At 40.6% G+C, this 17,287-nt stretch overlaps 2 protein-coding genes across 7 annotated transcripts in view; one reads left to right on the top strand and one right to left on the bottom strand.

Moving 5' to 3' along the window:
* The window catches only part of LOC110981826 (uncharacterized), a 22,061-nt gene extending 13,496 nt beyond the window's left edge, over positions 1 to 8,565 (top strand). For all 6 annotated transcript variants that reach the window (XM_087139207.1, XM_087139205.1, XM_087139204.1 and 3 more), the window contains 12 exons: positions 543 to 610; positions 1,100 to 1,158; positions 1,472 to 1,528; positions 1,927 to 1,983; positions 2,225 to 2,407; positions 2,820 to 2,999; positions 3,623 to 3,752; positions 4,122 to 4,204; positions 4,334 to 4,407; positions 5,005 to 5,056; positions 5,931 to 6,109; positions 7,089 to 8,565. In XM_087139207.1, coding sequence (XP_086995333.1) covers positions 543 to 610; positions 1,100 to 1,158; positions 1,472 to 1,528; positions 1,927 to 1,983; positions 2,225 to 2,407; positions 2,820 to 2,999; positions 3,623 to 3,752; positions 4,122 to 4,204; positions 4,334 to 4,407; positions 5,005 to 5,056; positions 5,931 to 6,109; positions 7,089 to 7,191 — 1,225 coding nt within the window. In that variant the 3' untranslated portion in view covers positions 7,192 to 8,565. The remainder of the gene's footprint in view (positions 1 to 542; positions 611 to 1,099; positions 1,159 to 1,471; positions 1,529 to 1,926; positions 1,984 to 2,224; positions 2,408 to 2,819; positions 3,000 to 3,622; positions 3,753 to 4,121; positions 4,205 to 4,333; positions 4,408 to 5,004; positions 5,057 to 5,930; positions 6,110 to 7,088) is intronic.
* Positions 8,117 to 16,790, bottom strand: LOC110981827 (uncharacterized). Its single transcript, XM_022239781.2, has 5 exons — positions 16,294 to 16,790; positions 14,480 to 14,523; positions 13,892 to 13,966; positions 13,197 to 13,287; positions 8,117 to 10,051 (listed from the first exon to the last, which is right to left on the bottom strand). The coding sequence occupies exons 1-5, from the start codon at positions 16,417 to 16,419 to the stop codon at positions 9,182 to 9,184; spliced, it is 1,206 nt and encodes a 401-aa protein (XP_022095473.2). The 5' UTR covers positions 16,420 to 16,790; the 3' UTR covers positions 8,117 to 9,181.
* Between the last annotated feature and the right edge of the window lie 497 nt (positions 16,791 to 17,287).

Raw genomic sequence — 17,287 nt, forward strand, 5'->3', positions numbered from 1 at the left:
CTGAAGTGACTTATTGTACAAACCGGATATAGTTCATGACTTTGTTGTTAACCCTCCTAGGGGCAATAAACACTGTGCTTGATATGCAAAACTTGGAAAAAAAACAGGAAGTTTTCAATGTTTACAAATATTAAGCTGTTGTTGTGCTCCGAATGGTCAAGCAACATATGGAGTACGTCAGAGAGTGTAGCACAGGGTCCACACATAATGTACTTGTTACTGGGAAATGGAGACTACTCACATGTTGAAATATATAGACATCATGGGGACCAAAGCTATTACGGGAACAAACATTTCTCCCCATGACGTTGTTCCAACTTTCCAAAACAAAAAGAAATTAGCCCTTAAATGGGGGAAGGCTTGCCTGACATTAGTGTTTGCCCACTTTCCACACAAGAAAACCAGTTAAGTGTTTAGAAAGGCAGTGTATTCTCCAAGAGGATTTCCTGAATCGGTGCTAAATGTTACAGGAGTTTCAGGAGGGGTTGCGATATTTTCTCGACCTCGAAATAGCCTTCCTTATTTTGTTGTGTTGGTGACAGGAAAAGATGGAAGTTGGCCAGCAATCCGGCGGTGACAGTAGCAGCGGCTGTCGCCCATGTCAACACCAGTAAGTCTTTAATTTTGAAATGTCGTCAAATTCTCAACATCCTGAGAATTCACAGCAGCAGAACCTGTGTCTAGCAGAACAGTCAGCTTTCTGACACAAACCAAGTCAAGAATATCTAACAACAGTAAAGTTCTGTCATTCTCAGGAAAGTTTGAAAATCTCTCTAAATATTGTTATTTTAGCTTTAACTTTCACATAATCCTTTTTTTGTCAGACTCTTCAACCATTTGTGAACAGAAAAACATTCCAAGTGTTATGCTTCGCTAGGTATGCCCCAGTGAAATTTCAATATGTCACATTTCAACAAAAGAGCTGCTGCCCATTCCTCTGCCTCGTCGTTGTGACCTGCAGTGCCCTTCGTTCTGGCTGATGAGGTTGAGAAACTTGTTTATCTACCATGTGAGCTCCTTTTTCGTGTGGTGGAAAATAAACGAGTCAGTTTTTTCTGATGGTCTCCATCTTTTCTTCTTTTTACCCAATAAACTGCAGGGAGGAAGCTCAGTACGCTGAACTTAGACAAAGACAGCCTCAAATGGAAGAGAATTTTGGTAGTTACCCATTTTTTCTAAAACGATTTGACTGCCGCAAATCTGATTCTTTGCAGCCGGGACAAGTGATTTTTGTCCAACAATTCAAGGCAATTGTTAACAACCATACCAGAGAAGTCTTAGGCTCAAACACTCTTATTCGTATGTGCTATGGAATATTGTCAGTCTTACTGAGGAATCTTTACTCACATCAGTATTTCCAGACTCTGACAAAGTGATATTTCTTTATACCTTTTTTCAGCTGTGTCCAAATCGTGCAACTCACCAATAAAAAGGTTGATAATAGAAAAAGGTTTTGCCCTTGTCTCTTCAGGATATTTTGAAGAGGTTGACATCAGAAAGAGTAGAGGAACGCAGAGATGCAGCCATGGTGTGTATGTTCAACATTCATTGGTCAATTGGTGGGGGAATTCAGTATCAGTATGTAGGAAACATTTTAATCGGTGTAATGGCTGTGGATCAACTCTAAATTGCAACATTTTTGCCCCAATTGAGTTTAGCCAGGCTGTAGAACATTGATCTCTGTTGATATTAATTTCTTATGACTTTCAGTTTGTGAGAGATTTGATAATGTTTGATCTTTTCCATCTCGAGCTAATGAGCTAACTAAGGAATAAATTAAGACGAAGTTTTTTGGATTGTAGAATTTTTTCAGAACAAAGCATTTCTGAAATTATAGAGTGTCATTAGCCTATGAATATGATACTCTATAACAAAACTCATTTTCTTGCCTGTTCATAACTATGAAAGTTTCCACTCTGTTAACAGCATCTTGGCTCATTAGACTGCAGCCAGAAAGAGGTCTTGTCAGCCCTTGTGAAAGCGGTGAGTTGGTTGAAGTGGTTCAGTCTACAATAAACTGATCTAGTGATCAACATCATTTGACGTTCTACCAACGGTTCATCCAAAAAGCTATAAGAAAATACTTTTTGTTGTCTACTGAGGTCAACTAGATGCTACAGAAATGGCTCACTGCCGAGCCTGGTATTGCTCGTTGCGGTCAGAACAAAGAAATTCCTTGCTATCATGAAATTACAATGCATATCTACTCCTGTTGGCCATGCAGGTACAAACTGACTCGGATTTGAGGGTTCGGTACGAAGCTGCCAAGTCCATGGTCTCCCTGGGGTACTGGAGCGAACATGCACTGGAAGTCATTGTCAAATACATGGGGGAGGGAAACCAGGATGTCAGGTCAGATCTGGTCAAGACTCTCATCAATGCCAGGCACATACAGCTGGCTGATAAGGTAAGACCAACAAGTGCCCTGTCAATGAAGCAAAAGCTCTTGGTGTGAAGACTACTTTCCAAAGGAAAAATTTCATATTTTTTTTAGTGATTCATAAATACTCGTTCAAATAGCAGGAAGAATCGAATTCATGTTGCAATTTGCATGATAATCTGTATTATAGTTTTCAGCATAGAAGTCAGCATTGAATTCTCCTCCTTTGAAGCACCTGTTGGCTCTGACCATTGAAATCTTGTGGAAGATAAGGATGGACCTCAAGTTGACCTATAACCTCTTTGTAAAAAAGCCAAAAAAAGGCTTCAGTGGATATTTTTTTACTGCGTTCATGACTTTTTTACCAAGGAAAGATGTCCATTGTGTGGTTGGCTGTTTGAAGGATGGTGGGTCACAGATCTTGCTTGTTTCACCACAGAAAAGCCCCCACACCAAGAAACTGATCTCGATTCTGAGGGACATCTGTGGGTCTAAAGACTCAGGGGATCTTGGCTTTGACTGTGCTGTCTGCCTTGGATGCTTTGGTGTGTCTGATGCCAGTGCCAAGAAGAAGCTGAAGGGAAGCCTGACAAGCAAAGACACCAATGTCATATCAAGGGTGGGTGTGCTCATGATTCCGTGTCGCTAGAGACCAAATGAAGTTCACTGCTGTGAGCATCTTACATCATTACAAACAGCGGATATAAAATGTTCTTTGTATTTTGCTCTTATCAATTTAATATCATATTTGTTTTTAAAATTTTGTAATTTTATAGGGCTTGAATAAATGCACCGTAGAATTTCAGGAGTATTCCACATCGATTCTCTTGCATATTGCAGAATTTGTGATTTCGAGCATGTTGCCTTTGAGCCTTCGTTGCTCTGTTACAACTGTTCATTTCTCGTTATCTTTATGTTATCACAATTATATTGTGCTTTTACCCCTTGATCTTGTTTTCTATGGAGAGTTCATCAGTTTATTGAACTCCCTCTCATTCGTCTTGCCTCTCCATTTGAGTCTCATCATTTCTTGTTTTACCCCTTGAACACTTGATGTAGATTGCCTTGTTTTGTAAATCTTTATCCAAATACATCATATCCTTTCGTTTTTGATATATTGAGTTGATAAATATTGAAACCTTGAACGGATGAATTTTTGTTGATCTGTTTTTTGTTAAAAACTTACTGTGAATTTGGAAACAAATTGACAAATGATAACCCAACATTTTCTACACCATACAGTCGCTTGAGATTCTCGTCAGACAGATGAATGCCCGGGAACCAGACGTTGTCAAGATGGTCCTCCACCAGATGCAATTCTCTAAGTCCTGGAAGCATAGGGTGGCTGCAGCCAGACTACTGGTTCTTCTTGGTGAGTACAGAGTACCATCCTACAGCAGGTGCAATACTCCAAATACAAAAGCACAATATGGCTGTTGCCAGACCAACATTCCTCAAGGTCAATAAGTACTTTTGTTACAATTTTTCCTGCACTCAAAATGCTAGGTTCATGTATGCAGAGTCATGGCAATTGTTACTGGGTCCTAAGTGGTAGGTAGCTGTAGTCATTTCATCCCAACAGCATATCCAGAAATTTTCAAGTGTGTTCATCATACATACTAGTTCCCATGATGTTAACAAAACTGATTAATTTTAGTGCACTAAGTTAAATGAGAAATTTGTTCATGGAACCATTTACAGTTTTTATATGGATTGAAGGATTTTGTTATTGCTTATTCAGGCACCAAGCACATGAAAACAGATGAAGATGTTCAGATGGTTTTTAACATCTTGGAGAGAAGACTTTACGATGACCCAAGCAGGGTAAGAGGCCCGTAAGGTTTAAGATCTTGAAGGCTCATTAAGGACAGGATTCCTGCCTGTCAAATGTTTGCTGCACCCCAAGGAAAGATTCCTTCTTCAGAAATGCGTTGATATGTCTTTGCCCTGCAGGAGGTACGTAGTGAAATAGCCACCACGCTGACAGCCTTGGATCTGAGAGAACTAGTGGCAGATCTTGTGGAAAAGTAAGTTGATAAAAGTTTTACTGTCTGTATCTGGTATGGGCGAGGGTATAGCTCTTTAAAATTCACAAGGTACATCAGATCTTGGAGCTAACCATATGTAAATTTTTTCTTTTGTTTTAATGATTCAATAACATGTTACTAAGTATCCTGCCATAAGTTGCCGCTGGTGTAGAATTAAATGTAGTGAAATAGACTAGGCTTGTTTGGGTTGGATGATAGACGGAAATCAGCTATCCCAACAAAAAAGAGTGCGAAGAACTTTTGAAATTATGACGGATCATTCCCTTCTGAACAAAAGTGACAACAGGCATTAAATTTGTCCAACAGTCGAATCAACTTGTGTTCCCTCGAAAGATTTCTCAAGCAGTTGCAATTTTGTCTTGTGGGTATATTAGCTGCATTTTTTTTCATCGATGGAGGGAAAAAAAAACTGTTGTTTGATGGCATCCAAGTACAGCCGATGCTTCCCTTCAAACTCATTTTATATCTGAAAATTGGCACAGGCTTTGCTGTAACTAAGTTCTGCGTTTATATGAAGATGAAGACCCTTAATTGTTTGTAATTCTACATTTCCTGTATTTCTTGTCATCTCTACAGGAAGTTAGAGGATGACGATGATGATAGCAGAGCTCACGCAGTCATAGCTGTGGTGAGTATTCCTCTCTTAGAAATAGTCATACATTTCAATATCTAATGCCATTTCAAAACATTTACAAGATAGCAGTTCTCTAAGATTACTTAAAAGCCAAACCTTCCACCGTCCCTTATTCAGAGTGCAGCTCTCTGCTGCTGGACTAGTGTAATAGTGGACATCGGGAAATGCAGACTGGCACTGACAAACTCCAATTCTATCTTTAACTCTATTTTTTTGGTCATAAAACCCAACAGGAAGTGTGGGTTTTTCCACACCCATAAAAAATAGAGCACACTCAATGCATGATAGAAGCTGGTAAAAGTTTGATGCTCTTGGGGTTGTACCTTATTTGTATCCCACTCACCTTTTCTCTTCACACTTATGTAATGCCTAACACGGTGAATACTGTATGAAAGTACAGGTCACAAGCAGTAATTCACAAGTAGTAATATCCATCAACAAAACACCTGTCCAAAAGCATGTGCATGGTATCTTTATACCAAACCCAATCAGACTGTTCGGTTTTTGTCTGAGTGTTCCTCTGATCTCATTGGATATGTGGACCATTCCACCCGCATGATGTTGTCCAGCTGAGCCATTCTAATTTCCACTCTTGGAGAGAATTACAGAAGACCCTTGATCCAAGTCCTTGCGACCCAGTCATCCATCTGCAGACTCTTTAAGGCCTGGGCCCTATTTCACAAAGCTGCTTGACAGTCAGCAGAAAAGTCCTGCTTACTATAGCAGAAGATTTTACTTACCATAAGCACTATTTGGCTGTGTCTACTGCTTACGGTCTCCATGACATACATGGAGCCTCTGTTAGCATAAAAATGTGCTTAGCAGGCTCCTTACCTTGGTCACTTTCCCCCCGTGCCCTGCTTTCCAGGGTGTCTTGGGCATGAAGGCAGACAAGATTATCCGCACACTGCTGGAGATGTTGGAGTTGGACTCCTGCGACTATGTCCGCCTCCAGATCATCCGGACCTTCGCCAGCCTGGGCCTGACCAACATCAAGATCATGAGGGCACTGAAGGAGAGGGTACGATCCGAAGGGCCACTGGCAAGGTACAGATAATCAGAAGTAGACATCATTATTGATATCGGGTGTATGATGTAATCGAAGCCAGTGGTACACCCAAGGTGGCAGCTTGGGGGGCACGAGCCGGTCAGAGGTTTTCACTTTTGGGGTTTTTCGATTTCTGAGTAATAAAGATACAATTAAACAGCCACATCTTATAGCCACACATCATAGTACTTTGTGGCACAACCGGGAGTTGGGGTAGCGGCCTTGAGAGTCCTGAGCTATTTCGGGGGGTGAATTCCAGTCCAAGCCCCCCTCCAACGACAAACCCTGGGTTACACACTGATCCAACAGAATTAAGTTGGATCACCAAATCCAGTTTTTCTTGTTCAGCATCAAAATTTCCAACTAAGTCTGCTCAAAGTTCGGAAGTGTTTCAACTCTGTGGTGATGAGACCACCATATGCAATTACATGCGAGCACAATACTACCAGGTACTGTGCACTGGTAAACACCTATGATTTCCCATGCTCCTGAGTGATAGGGAACCACCAAAATTGATATCAAAAAGGACATTGTGATTGTTCCTTGTTCTTTAGTGATTTCATGTTCCAGTCAATCTGGCTGCTTCGTCCAATAACGGCACACTGATTTAATTTTAGTACTTGGAAATCCAATATAAATGACAATACTGGATATTCCTTTATGAGCCTTGTTTCCAGTCATTGAAGCAAATATGTAAATTATATAATGCGGCATAGGCAATACTTAGTTAATATGAGAAGAGTACAGTAGTTCTTAAATGATGAACTGCTTATTCATATATATAAACATACTGCACCTCGATTGAGCAGTTTGCACTACCCTAAGATTGTTCCTTTCCATCATGTTACCCTTCCCCTTTCAGTCCAGTGGGATCGACTGCCCACTAAGGCAGTCGAACATGGCGGAGATATCTTCCCAACTTGCTGTTCATGATGATTTGGATGTTGAGGAGTGTGCTGTTCTTGTTGTTTTTTGCAGGGAGGCTGCCAAATCGCTACAAATCTTGAATGACCAGAGAGCATCTCAGGGCCCCAGGAGTGCCACCCGCACTCCTGACCGATTGAGGAGCTCTTCAAAGTGATCTCATGTGTCTGAGAATTGGTGATGGCAACACATGTAGCCTGGCGGTTAGGGTTTGTGACTCACAAACATAGGGTTGGAGGTTCAAATCCAGCTGTAGGTCACGCGTTGTGACCTTGGGCAAGTCACCTTACTCCCACTTGCCTCTCTCCGCCAAAGAGTATAAGTGGGTGCCTGTGAGGGTAGAGACGGCTGCGTTTGATTTACCGTTGGCGTAAAAAGTGACTACATTTAGCTGTATACTCCCCAGGGAGCTGATGTTTCAAATATGATTTTGGCACGGTGAGCAGGGATGATTATAATTAGGACAACAGCCGGGGAACCAAAGTCAGAACCAAAGTTAGAACCAAAGGAAGATCAGCATGATGATCGGTTCATACTTCAGGCAAAAGCGAAGCAAATTTGGCGTCACGAAACATTTGCAGCAAATTTCACTCGAGTTGAAATGTGTAGAGCAGATACTTGATTTGATGTCAAATATTGAGCTCGTGCTCACGCCAAAAGCAAGCCAGCCTTATGGCTATGGCAGACTGAGAATTAGGAGACTAAAAGTATTCTGGTATTACTGATATTTGACAGGAGTTAAAGGTGAAGTGGAGGGCGGGGCACAACATTACCTGCAGGGGGACGGTTCATGATACAGATGTACATCTTTTGTTGCATGCTTACCTGCCATAACCTGGCATAGAAAAGTTTTGTTTGTTCTCAATTTTACAGTTTGAACATTTGAAAATGAATCCAAAATACACACTTCTGGGGGGTCTCTCTCTGCCAAAAATGTGTGTGGGGGATCAAATGGCCCATTTCCCACAGTCAAAAGGGGGGAGATATCTTGAACACCCCCCTGCCCACTCACACCCATGATTGCATTTCAAGCAAACTTAGAAAAACAGGTTGGAAACAAGTGGAAAGTCTGGAATGCCGGTTATATAGTCAGCAGACTTTATTATCAGCCTTAAAATAAATATTTGTATATTTTATACTGTGAAAAAATTATCTGTGATCACTGCCACTTACATTGAACCAAAAATAGCTTGTTGGAAATGAATTTTTGCTCAAATACAGTGTTTGTTTTTATACATTTTGTATGTACAGGTTTTATGACATTTATCCACTGTTTTTAACAAAAGATATTTTAAGTCTGATGTAAAATAAGATCACCCAAATATTTTGGTCGACAGGAGCCTATTTCCTTGGTCATATTTACACAACTAAGTGTGTTTTTTAGAATCAGAGGCAATCGGTGAATCGTGCTGAACTTGTGGAACAGGATTTAAAACTTTAAAGTGATTCTTGATTACATATACACGAGACAGTATTTCTGATCCATCAAATAAACCGTTTATTTTTAAAAGTTTTATACACTCGGAAGAAAGGTTTAATATCTGTCGTTTCTTTTATTCCTCGATGTCTCTAGGGCTTCATCTTACACTTGCACATCTCTGTAATACTAGATATAAATGCATTACATCTATCTCGCATTTTCGTTGACTCTTGAGTTTTCAAGGGGAAGGACCGGAACAGTATTTTGTGAAGGAACGCAGTTTACCTTTGTCTGAAGCAGATTTCCAGGCCCAAGAGTTTTGCTGGCAATTTCCTGACTTTAAATGTTTTGCTATCATCTTTATTGGTAACAAACCCTCGTGAAAGTAAATCGTTTGTGGATTCCTTGGCTTTACTTGAGTCCTTCAGTCGTGAAATTCCAATAGACCGATTGCGCCCGCTAAGTCACGTGACCTATGGTCGGTATTAAATATCATCAAACACGTCCACCAAAAGCAAAGTGTTTCATAAGTATCATTAACCAGAAATAAAGCCGACGGTATTCAGTAGGTACCGTACTCAGACTACTGATGTGCTGGGTTCCATACTGTAAAGTGGTGCTATTTGTAAATTGGCATTATTGTTTAAACAACACTCGAAACACACGTCATGGGTTGATACCCACTTATAGGTCACGTGATTTAGCGGGAGCGATCGGTCAATTCTATTCAATGTCTTGTGCTTTTCACGTTCCAAACATTGTGTTCTCTCGATAGAATAATTCCAATCCCCTTGTTGGAGCGTCCCAGACAACTCGACCAGCTGTAGTTGTTTACCTCGTCTCGAGAGTTTGTTTTTAAGTCAATGGTTTCACAGGCTTCACTTTGTTCCCTGTTGACGTCACTGCCTACATCGGCCCTGATCCCTCCACTTATTTTGGCGCCATCGGTTGCAATAGCAGAAACCTTTTTTGCCGCCAACTGACAAATATCGTCCGATCTGCCTATTGATGTTTCGCGCCTTGCCTCATCCGATTGACAGTTGGTGGAGTTGATGCTGACCCCAACGTGTGGCGGATCGTTAGATGCCGGAGTTATTTTCTCACTGATACAGCCGAAGGCGGGCTTGGTGGTCTGAGTTACTCCCCCAAGCTCCGAGAGATGACTGTCTGTATAATCCGATCTTTTCGGCTCCTGATGGGAATCCCTTCGGACGAAGGGTGGAATTACCGCTGAGATGTTGCCCCCGGGGGGAGGCGAAGTCAAGGCATTGACGTCATGGTTGGCGAAGGGAGCGCTGTCGTACCGCCAGCCCAGCTTGAATTTAATTCCTCGAAGGCAGTCCAGCTGCCGCGGGGCCCTGCTCGCGTGTTCACGCTCGCGGTCTTCCGATTTCTGCGTGGTAATCGTGGGCAAGGTGTCGGGTCCTCGCTGTTCTTGATTAACGGCGCTATACCTGTCAGGTGCAGTGGGCGAAAGACGGCATAACGGGGCGACTAGTGCATCCTCAAGGCCAGATGGCGACTGCGTTGATGAGCTAGAATGATGCGATTTATTTCTCATCCGATTCTTCTTGGTGGCGTAACAGCTTTTACCATCCTGGAGGAAAAGTAAAAACTTGAGAGTGAAAAACCAAACAAAAGCAAAAAAAGCTGTGACCATTGTGCAAACAGTTACAAAACCATAGTGATCATAGCAATGTTTTTTTTTACAAAGCTATCAACTTGAGATCAATGGAAAAAAGTTATAGCCAGGGTGCCGTTTTCACTTTAATGATCAGCTTCAGCATGGTTAAGTGCGGGCCACTATTTTAAATCCGATATTAAATCGTTAAGTCTCTAAAATCTATAACGCATTGCGCATGAGCATTTTAATTGAGGTTATTTATGTTCATTGGACCAAAGTGTACATGGGAAAAAGGTTTTGAAGTGGTCGATATTGCGTTCGCAGATACCGCAGTAGAAAAAATCCATGTCGAGAACGATTAAGGGGGCACGTCACGAGAAACAAAGACGTCACGAAGTACGTCTTGGCTGATCGTATTATTGCCAAGTATGGATAAACAAATTCGATTTACTGTGAAGCCCTCACTACAGGTATTTGATTACCTGCTTGGCAACAGTGTCCATGATGATTAGTTCTCGTTTCAAGATTGCTCGCGTCAATGGTACATGTACACGTGTATAAACTTTAATAAGATCTTATTTTTTTACGGTATGGTTGTTGCGACATTTGAGTTAGTTGGTCACGGTGTAAAATAGTCCCCGGGCAGAAATAATGTTGAATGTTGTTTTATGGATGTTAGAAAGGAATGGAGTGAAATCAAACAGACTTTGAGTGTGATGCGACCTTTGCCTTAAGTTGAGGGCAAAACATGACAACTATAGTGGGCTAAACACAAGTAGATATAAATTCATTGCGAATAAAGGTGGGTATGACGTACAGTATACTATTTAGGGAAAAAAACCCATTTTTTACGTGTTGGTAATTCATGACTTCTGTTTTGTGAGTAACGGTACCGAAAATATTTTTTAATACCGAAAATAATCTCCAAAATAATGCGCATTTTTTTTTTTTAAATCGCGTGTTCGATCGTTATCTTAAAGCATACACTCAGGGTTTCCTTGAAATGCTACTTGCTGTTATCTGGAATACATTTGCTCTTTCCACTGGTCGTTCGCCCAAGGCAGTTGAAACAATACGCAATTAATATGTTTACTTCGTTACAGATAACCCCAAAGTATTTACGTCTTGGTTGAATAAACAATGTCCGTTCTAATTTTAGACTACCGTGCTGGCTGTATAATAGCCGAAGGTAATGGTACATGAGCAACCAATATTGTTAAGTTAATTGAAACATGCCAAACGAATACAAATTCGCATGCAATTTACAGACATCGCTCGAGAATTCTAACTTGTGCACTCAAGGTATATTACAGTGTGTTTGCTGGTCGCAGTCACGAACCATCGATTGATTCTTGAATGAAATCGCCAATTAGGAGGTCAATTTGATTAACTGACTGACTAAGTAGGCGCGAAAACGATCGCCCGAGAGCACAACAAGGTCACGGACCCAGCAGCTGACGCGCTCGGGCGCCATCAGGATGAAGCCCCAACTGTGGATCTCCCATAATGGCGCACAGTGTTGGCCTATATAGAGCTACATGATTAATCCTTAAAATTGAAGAGGTCCGCCCACGATATGTATAGATATAAATACATGCATGGACCGCAGTTTGCTCAGAGATGACATCGTCAACAATTATTTTTTATTAATGGAGAATCTTCCTCGTCGATTTAACATAACCATAATGTTGGCTAATTCGATTGCGTGTTTATTTGTTTGTTTGTTGCTGTATTGATTTAAACTCCTAGTTAACTAAATATCTCCATTTCTGTTGACGTGATATTTTTGACACTGATATTCAAGTCCGTTCCCTAACGATTCCCATGTTGTAACATGACATTCACATATCTAAAATACTACAATAAAACCGCAGATGGGCGTGATTTCACCGTAATCCATTCTAAAAAAATTCGAGAAACAGATCACAAGAATTTTAACATCAGCGAAAAGAACATCGGCCAGAAGGAATGTTGGAATATCTATGTGGGCGAATAATTTACATTCTTCAACGGCTTCTGTTAACCTCCAATATAGTTTATGCCTATGTGTATATGCAGTCTCTGCCAGCAAAAAAACTAAGTAAAAAAAAGATATAAAAGCAGATGTTCAGGTCATTACTATGGTATTTGATGACTTCCTGACATAAATCAATAAATCGTTTTAAAGCAGTTTGAACGACGAAAATGTTTCGTTGATTTTTTTAAAGGAAAATTGTACATAAGAAAAACTGTATTACCCCGACAAGCTAATAAAATGTACCATTTTTGTATCAACAGTCAGTATAACAGTGGTGTTTGTTTGGTTATTTCCATATGGCGGAAACCTGCGGAGTGGAACCGTTTCTCGGCCAACATTGCGCGGTTTTGTACATTGGGTTAGCTACTGCAGAAGCGTGTATCAGTTCCGTTAAATATTAAACGCAGGTGGAATGGACTGTAGGTTTTAATGTACCAATACACGCATGAGAGTGTGTAGGAGTAATGAACATTTATCTAGCATATCGCTGGCATGGGACTCGTAATTGAAGGGGGTACTAGCTTGCATTAGTCGCACAAGTGACGACTCTCAAGTGGCAGATATCCCCATAATTTAGAGAGTTCCAAGAAAATTCTATTCACAGTTTTCGAGAAAGTGATCCGCTGAAAGAGGCATATTTATTTTGATGCGTGCATCTATACAACATTTCCTGACAAAAAATAATTGGTTTGGATTAAGATTTGTTTTGATGTTTGCGGGAAATTGAATAAATTATTATTCGTATCCGTTCTTTTTACATTGATCTTTTCTTGTACAAAATAAGTATGTAAATATATAGATGAGAAAGGATAGTTATGACTCTTGCCCCTGAGTTTAAAAACTCAGGATTGTTTTCCAAGATAACGGTTTGAGAGAGATAAAAAAAGACTGCTGCATACCCTTTATGTTAAATCTTCTCTTTTCTGCAAAATCAATGATTGCACTTTTCAGAAACAAACATCCTGCCCTGTGGCTTCCACCTTCATTTTTATTTCCCAGGAGACCCAATCCCTTTAGAGATTTAAAAGAAATAATTGTTTACTTCGGCCCACGTACAGCAGTTGGTTTAATCAGAGATAAATTCACGAGACCGATAATTACCTTGAGTATTACGACATGTGGTGGGCGTACGCCCGCTTCTCTGGCCCCGTTGCAGCTCCCACGGCGGGCGCTCAGTTTGCGCTGCCGGGCTCTGTCGGTAGAATGAAGTTATTAGTGTGAATAGATAACCAGCATTTCTCTGTTTATAAACGGAAATATGGGCTATTGGTGTAAATAAAAACTGTCAGCCTCCGGGGTGTTTGTGAGAAACATGCACCGAATACCGGATATTAATATTTGATGTGTTTTTCAGCTGGCGAGAGGATGTCCTTTCGTAATCCTCAGTGCGGGGTCTATAAAAGTGGCCAGCGCAAGTACCAGCTTCTTACAGGTGATTTTTCTGAGTTCTTAAACTTGAATGGAAATCCTCACATGGGGGACGTTAAAATTGTTTTCGTTTCTCTTGAGATATGTGCCGAAACCTTTTGATTTGGAGTGTATATGACTTGCCCCGTGAGGTTGCTCAAATGGCGAATATTAATGTGAACGTCATGAAATACGACTGTGTTATAAGGAAATTAAAAACTTGGTCAGTGCGGTGAATACTTCAGGACGCGCAGCAGGCAGGTTCTGCAGAATGTGAGTGAAGAAAATTACGAAAAGAGAAGACACAGAATCTTGTAAATGATGTCGTGTCGGTCGCACTCAAGTCCGGTCACAACGCTCTTTCAGAATGAGGAAGGGCGTAGGCCTACCTCTCTTTTCGTTGCTGAAAGAGTTTGATGAGAGTCACATCCAGGATGTTTTCTTCGGGTTCCCAAGTATTGAATCTTCACAGGAAAGGAATAATTGAAATTGATTAGCACGACTTTAAAATAAGCGGAAGTTTTAGTTCCCTTTCTAGTGTGATTTTTGGTTCTATTTTGACTCGAGAAAATTTCTTGATTAGTTTTAGCAACGACTTTTTGGCCAACACTGACTCATTGTTAATGCCCATGCATCCAGTGACCCAATTACGAGGGGCACGTCCCCCGACCCCTCCTCTTGCTACCCCCATCCCCCTACACAACCTATGTACAAGACTGCACTTCTTCGGCTTTCGATGCCCCCTGCAAAAAACAATGTGTGCACCCCCGGGGTGTCCCTCCCTGTAAATTTGACACCTCAAAAGTTGGATTTTCGGTACTAGATTTCCCATTTTAGTTTGTTAATATTGATGACTTTTCAACTGAGACAGCGTATAAAAAAAATGGTTCATGGTGTCTGTAAAGATGTTGTTAATAGTGTCAGGATTATACTACGGAAATAAAACCTTGAATTTCCTGAAATTTGTAAACACTTACTTGGCAGGCCATCCTTTCCATTTTACAAGGTACTCTAGCCCGCCCTGCAACCAACAACAGAAGTAATGTATAATTTGTGATAAATGATTCAAGCGTAGAGTACACTCTAAATAGGAAAGGGTGAAATTAGGGACAAGACGTTTAAGAGTGAAAATCACTCTGAATTTAGACTGAAAAAGCTGAAAATAGCCCCTTCCGGTAGAAGCTCGAATGAAATTTCAGTCTTTTGGAGTGAAAAAATTTCACTCCAATTCGTCTGGTCCTTAATTTCAATCTGTGGGATTGAATTTTCACTCAAATTGAGTGAATTTTCATTCTTTGGAATTTAGAGAGTATGCCGATATACGACGAACGCACAAACTTCAAATGGAATCAACTTAAGCGAGAATCATTGATGGCAGTCGCCGTGTGAAAACACTGAGCAAAAGGAAGGGAAAATTATGAATGATCTCATGTAAATTTTAAGCTCCGTTATCATGTCAGGTTCACCCAACTGGGATTTTGAGCATGTAAAGGAGTGAAAAACTCACTCTCAAAAAGCGTGAGTTCCTTATTAATTCACTTTTAAAAAGCGAGAACCACTCTAAAAAGAGTAAAAAGTCTCTTAAAAGAGTGAAATTTCCACTCTTCCACAGATCGATGATCAACTTGAAAAAGAGTTGTCCTTCATATCGCTTTTATTTTGAGTGATGATCAGTCTTTTGGAGTGGTTTTTATTCTTTAAAGAGTGGTTTTTCACTGATTTGGAATAGAATTATGAGAGACTCACTCATTCTTTTGGAATGGAATTATAAGTGACTCACTCTCCTTGAGAGTGAGTTCTTCACTTTTGCCTTTAGAGGGTACGCCCTATTTTGTGTCATGAGCAACGAAGAAGGGTGTGGCATTTACTTGTTTTGAGTTTTGGTTCTACGAATGGCTAAGCAATGTCGCAATCCTAATGATGATTCAACCCTTAATCTTTCTCTGTCGTTTACGAGGAAGGGTACAACAAGATTTTACGGGCCTTCTTTTCCAGATAAAAATAATGATTTCAAGTTGTAAAATCTGGGTAAAAGAACAAAAGCTTAATTAATCGGTGAATTGCTATATTAAACGTGGTGAGACGACTTCCTCCATAAAGAATTATGAAATGTCATTATCAGAAATTTATGGGAATTTTAGTTGTTGACCGCAGAGTCAACATCGTTTCCATGAAGCAGACTCGACCAATGTTTTAATATGTAATGGCAAACGGGCAAGTGGTTTGGAACGGATGCACGAGGGAGTTCTACAATCAAGGGAATTATTTCACAATAACGCCTTGTCCTCGTGCTTGTGTAATTCAACAACAAATAAGCTTAGCATGCAATGTCAAAAGTGGGTCCATGGCCACACACATTCACCATTCCTGCTTAACGAGTACAATTAATTTCAAGCGCTTCCGCTCTGCGTACATAGATATAATTTAGCACTCAAAACCTACCAAATGCAAGGGCCTTTATTAGAAGGTTTTAAGATAATGCTTTTTCTTCGTAAGTTGCTCATTACACCATATTACATCACACGAAGAAGGGATGAAAATGGAGGCTTAAAAAATAAAGAAAACTTTACTTCAAGAGAATAAAGAGAAAGAATTAAAGATGTCTCCAGTGAGATTTTAGATACGACGGTTTGAATATGCATACTTCCAGTTCTGTTCTCACTTGTCAATATATAAGTATGGATGCTTTGAAAGTTGAATCAATGTAAAGGTTTCGTGCAGACAAAGTGGCCAGTTACAATGTTGATCAGTTCTGCAAACAGCAATCAGAAAAGCCCCAGCCATGCCGTACCTTTTTCCGTCGTGTTTTCCTGATGGAGTCCACGATGTACACCGGCCCCATATGGTTCTGTGAATCCTCAGCTGGGATCGCATCTCCTGTTGCCATCGCTCCGTTGCTTGGTAGTGCAACCTCCATTCCTCTAATTGTTAGTTGCTAATAAATTCCCCCTCTTGTATTTGTGTTATTATAGTTATACCGAGTTTCTGCGCAACCAAGAAATATGTTGAGCACTTCACTGCAAGCCCGATCGTTAATAGGCGCACGTACGTCTATAAAACTCTCAGTCATCACACCGTCATCTGCGGTATTTCGTAGCGCTCAGCCAAAATGACGTCATTGCATGGATGTGACGTCATCCACTCAATTCGAGGCCGGCTGCATTGGAAACGACAAGCGTGGATTGGAAGTGCGATGGAAGCGTTCCGATTGCTTTCGAGTGCCTACGATTGCTTTACTGCGGCTGCTCTTGCCGATGTCGCTCGAGCGTCTGCCGACAAGTCACCAGCTATCGGGGTGCTGGCGTTCACTTTAGGGAGGGGGCGGTGAAAAATGCTGTGACTTACCAATCAATTACTCTAAAATATGTCATACTGTTACTAAACGATGCATGGTAGGCGTAAATTTGTTTTTGTTGTAGGAAATGGGTTGGGGCAGTTTTGGGTGTCCATTTCAATTTTACCTGTTTCTCAGAAATTGTTGACGACGTACGTCCTTTGTGGTATGTTTTATAAAAAAACCCATTGATTTCGATTTCATAGGAATATCAAAGGACATAATGTTTTACTCGAGACAGGTATAACATGTTTTAATGTTGGCATGGAATAATCAGTCGTAACACAAACTCATTTATACATTCTAAATTGGGTTACTTTTCGTTGTTTTTGGTTAAACAAGAAGCGAAAGAATCATGCTGCGATATTCTTCTTTGCACGTAAGACTACTGTTCCCCGACATCCAGCCTAAGCAAGGCTGGGCTCATATGTGTGTAAAACTAACATAATCC

Source organism: Acanthaster planci, linkage group LG07 (genome assembly GCF_054643075.1).
Source record: "Acanthaster planci isolate LZ-2023a linkage group LG07, COTS_SCS, whole genome shotgun sequence".
NCBI lineage: Eukaryota > Metazoa > Echinodermata > Asteroidea > Valvatida > Acanthasteridae > Acanthaster > Acanthaster planci.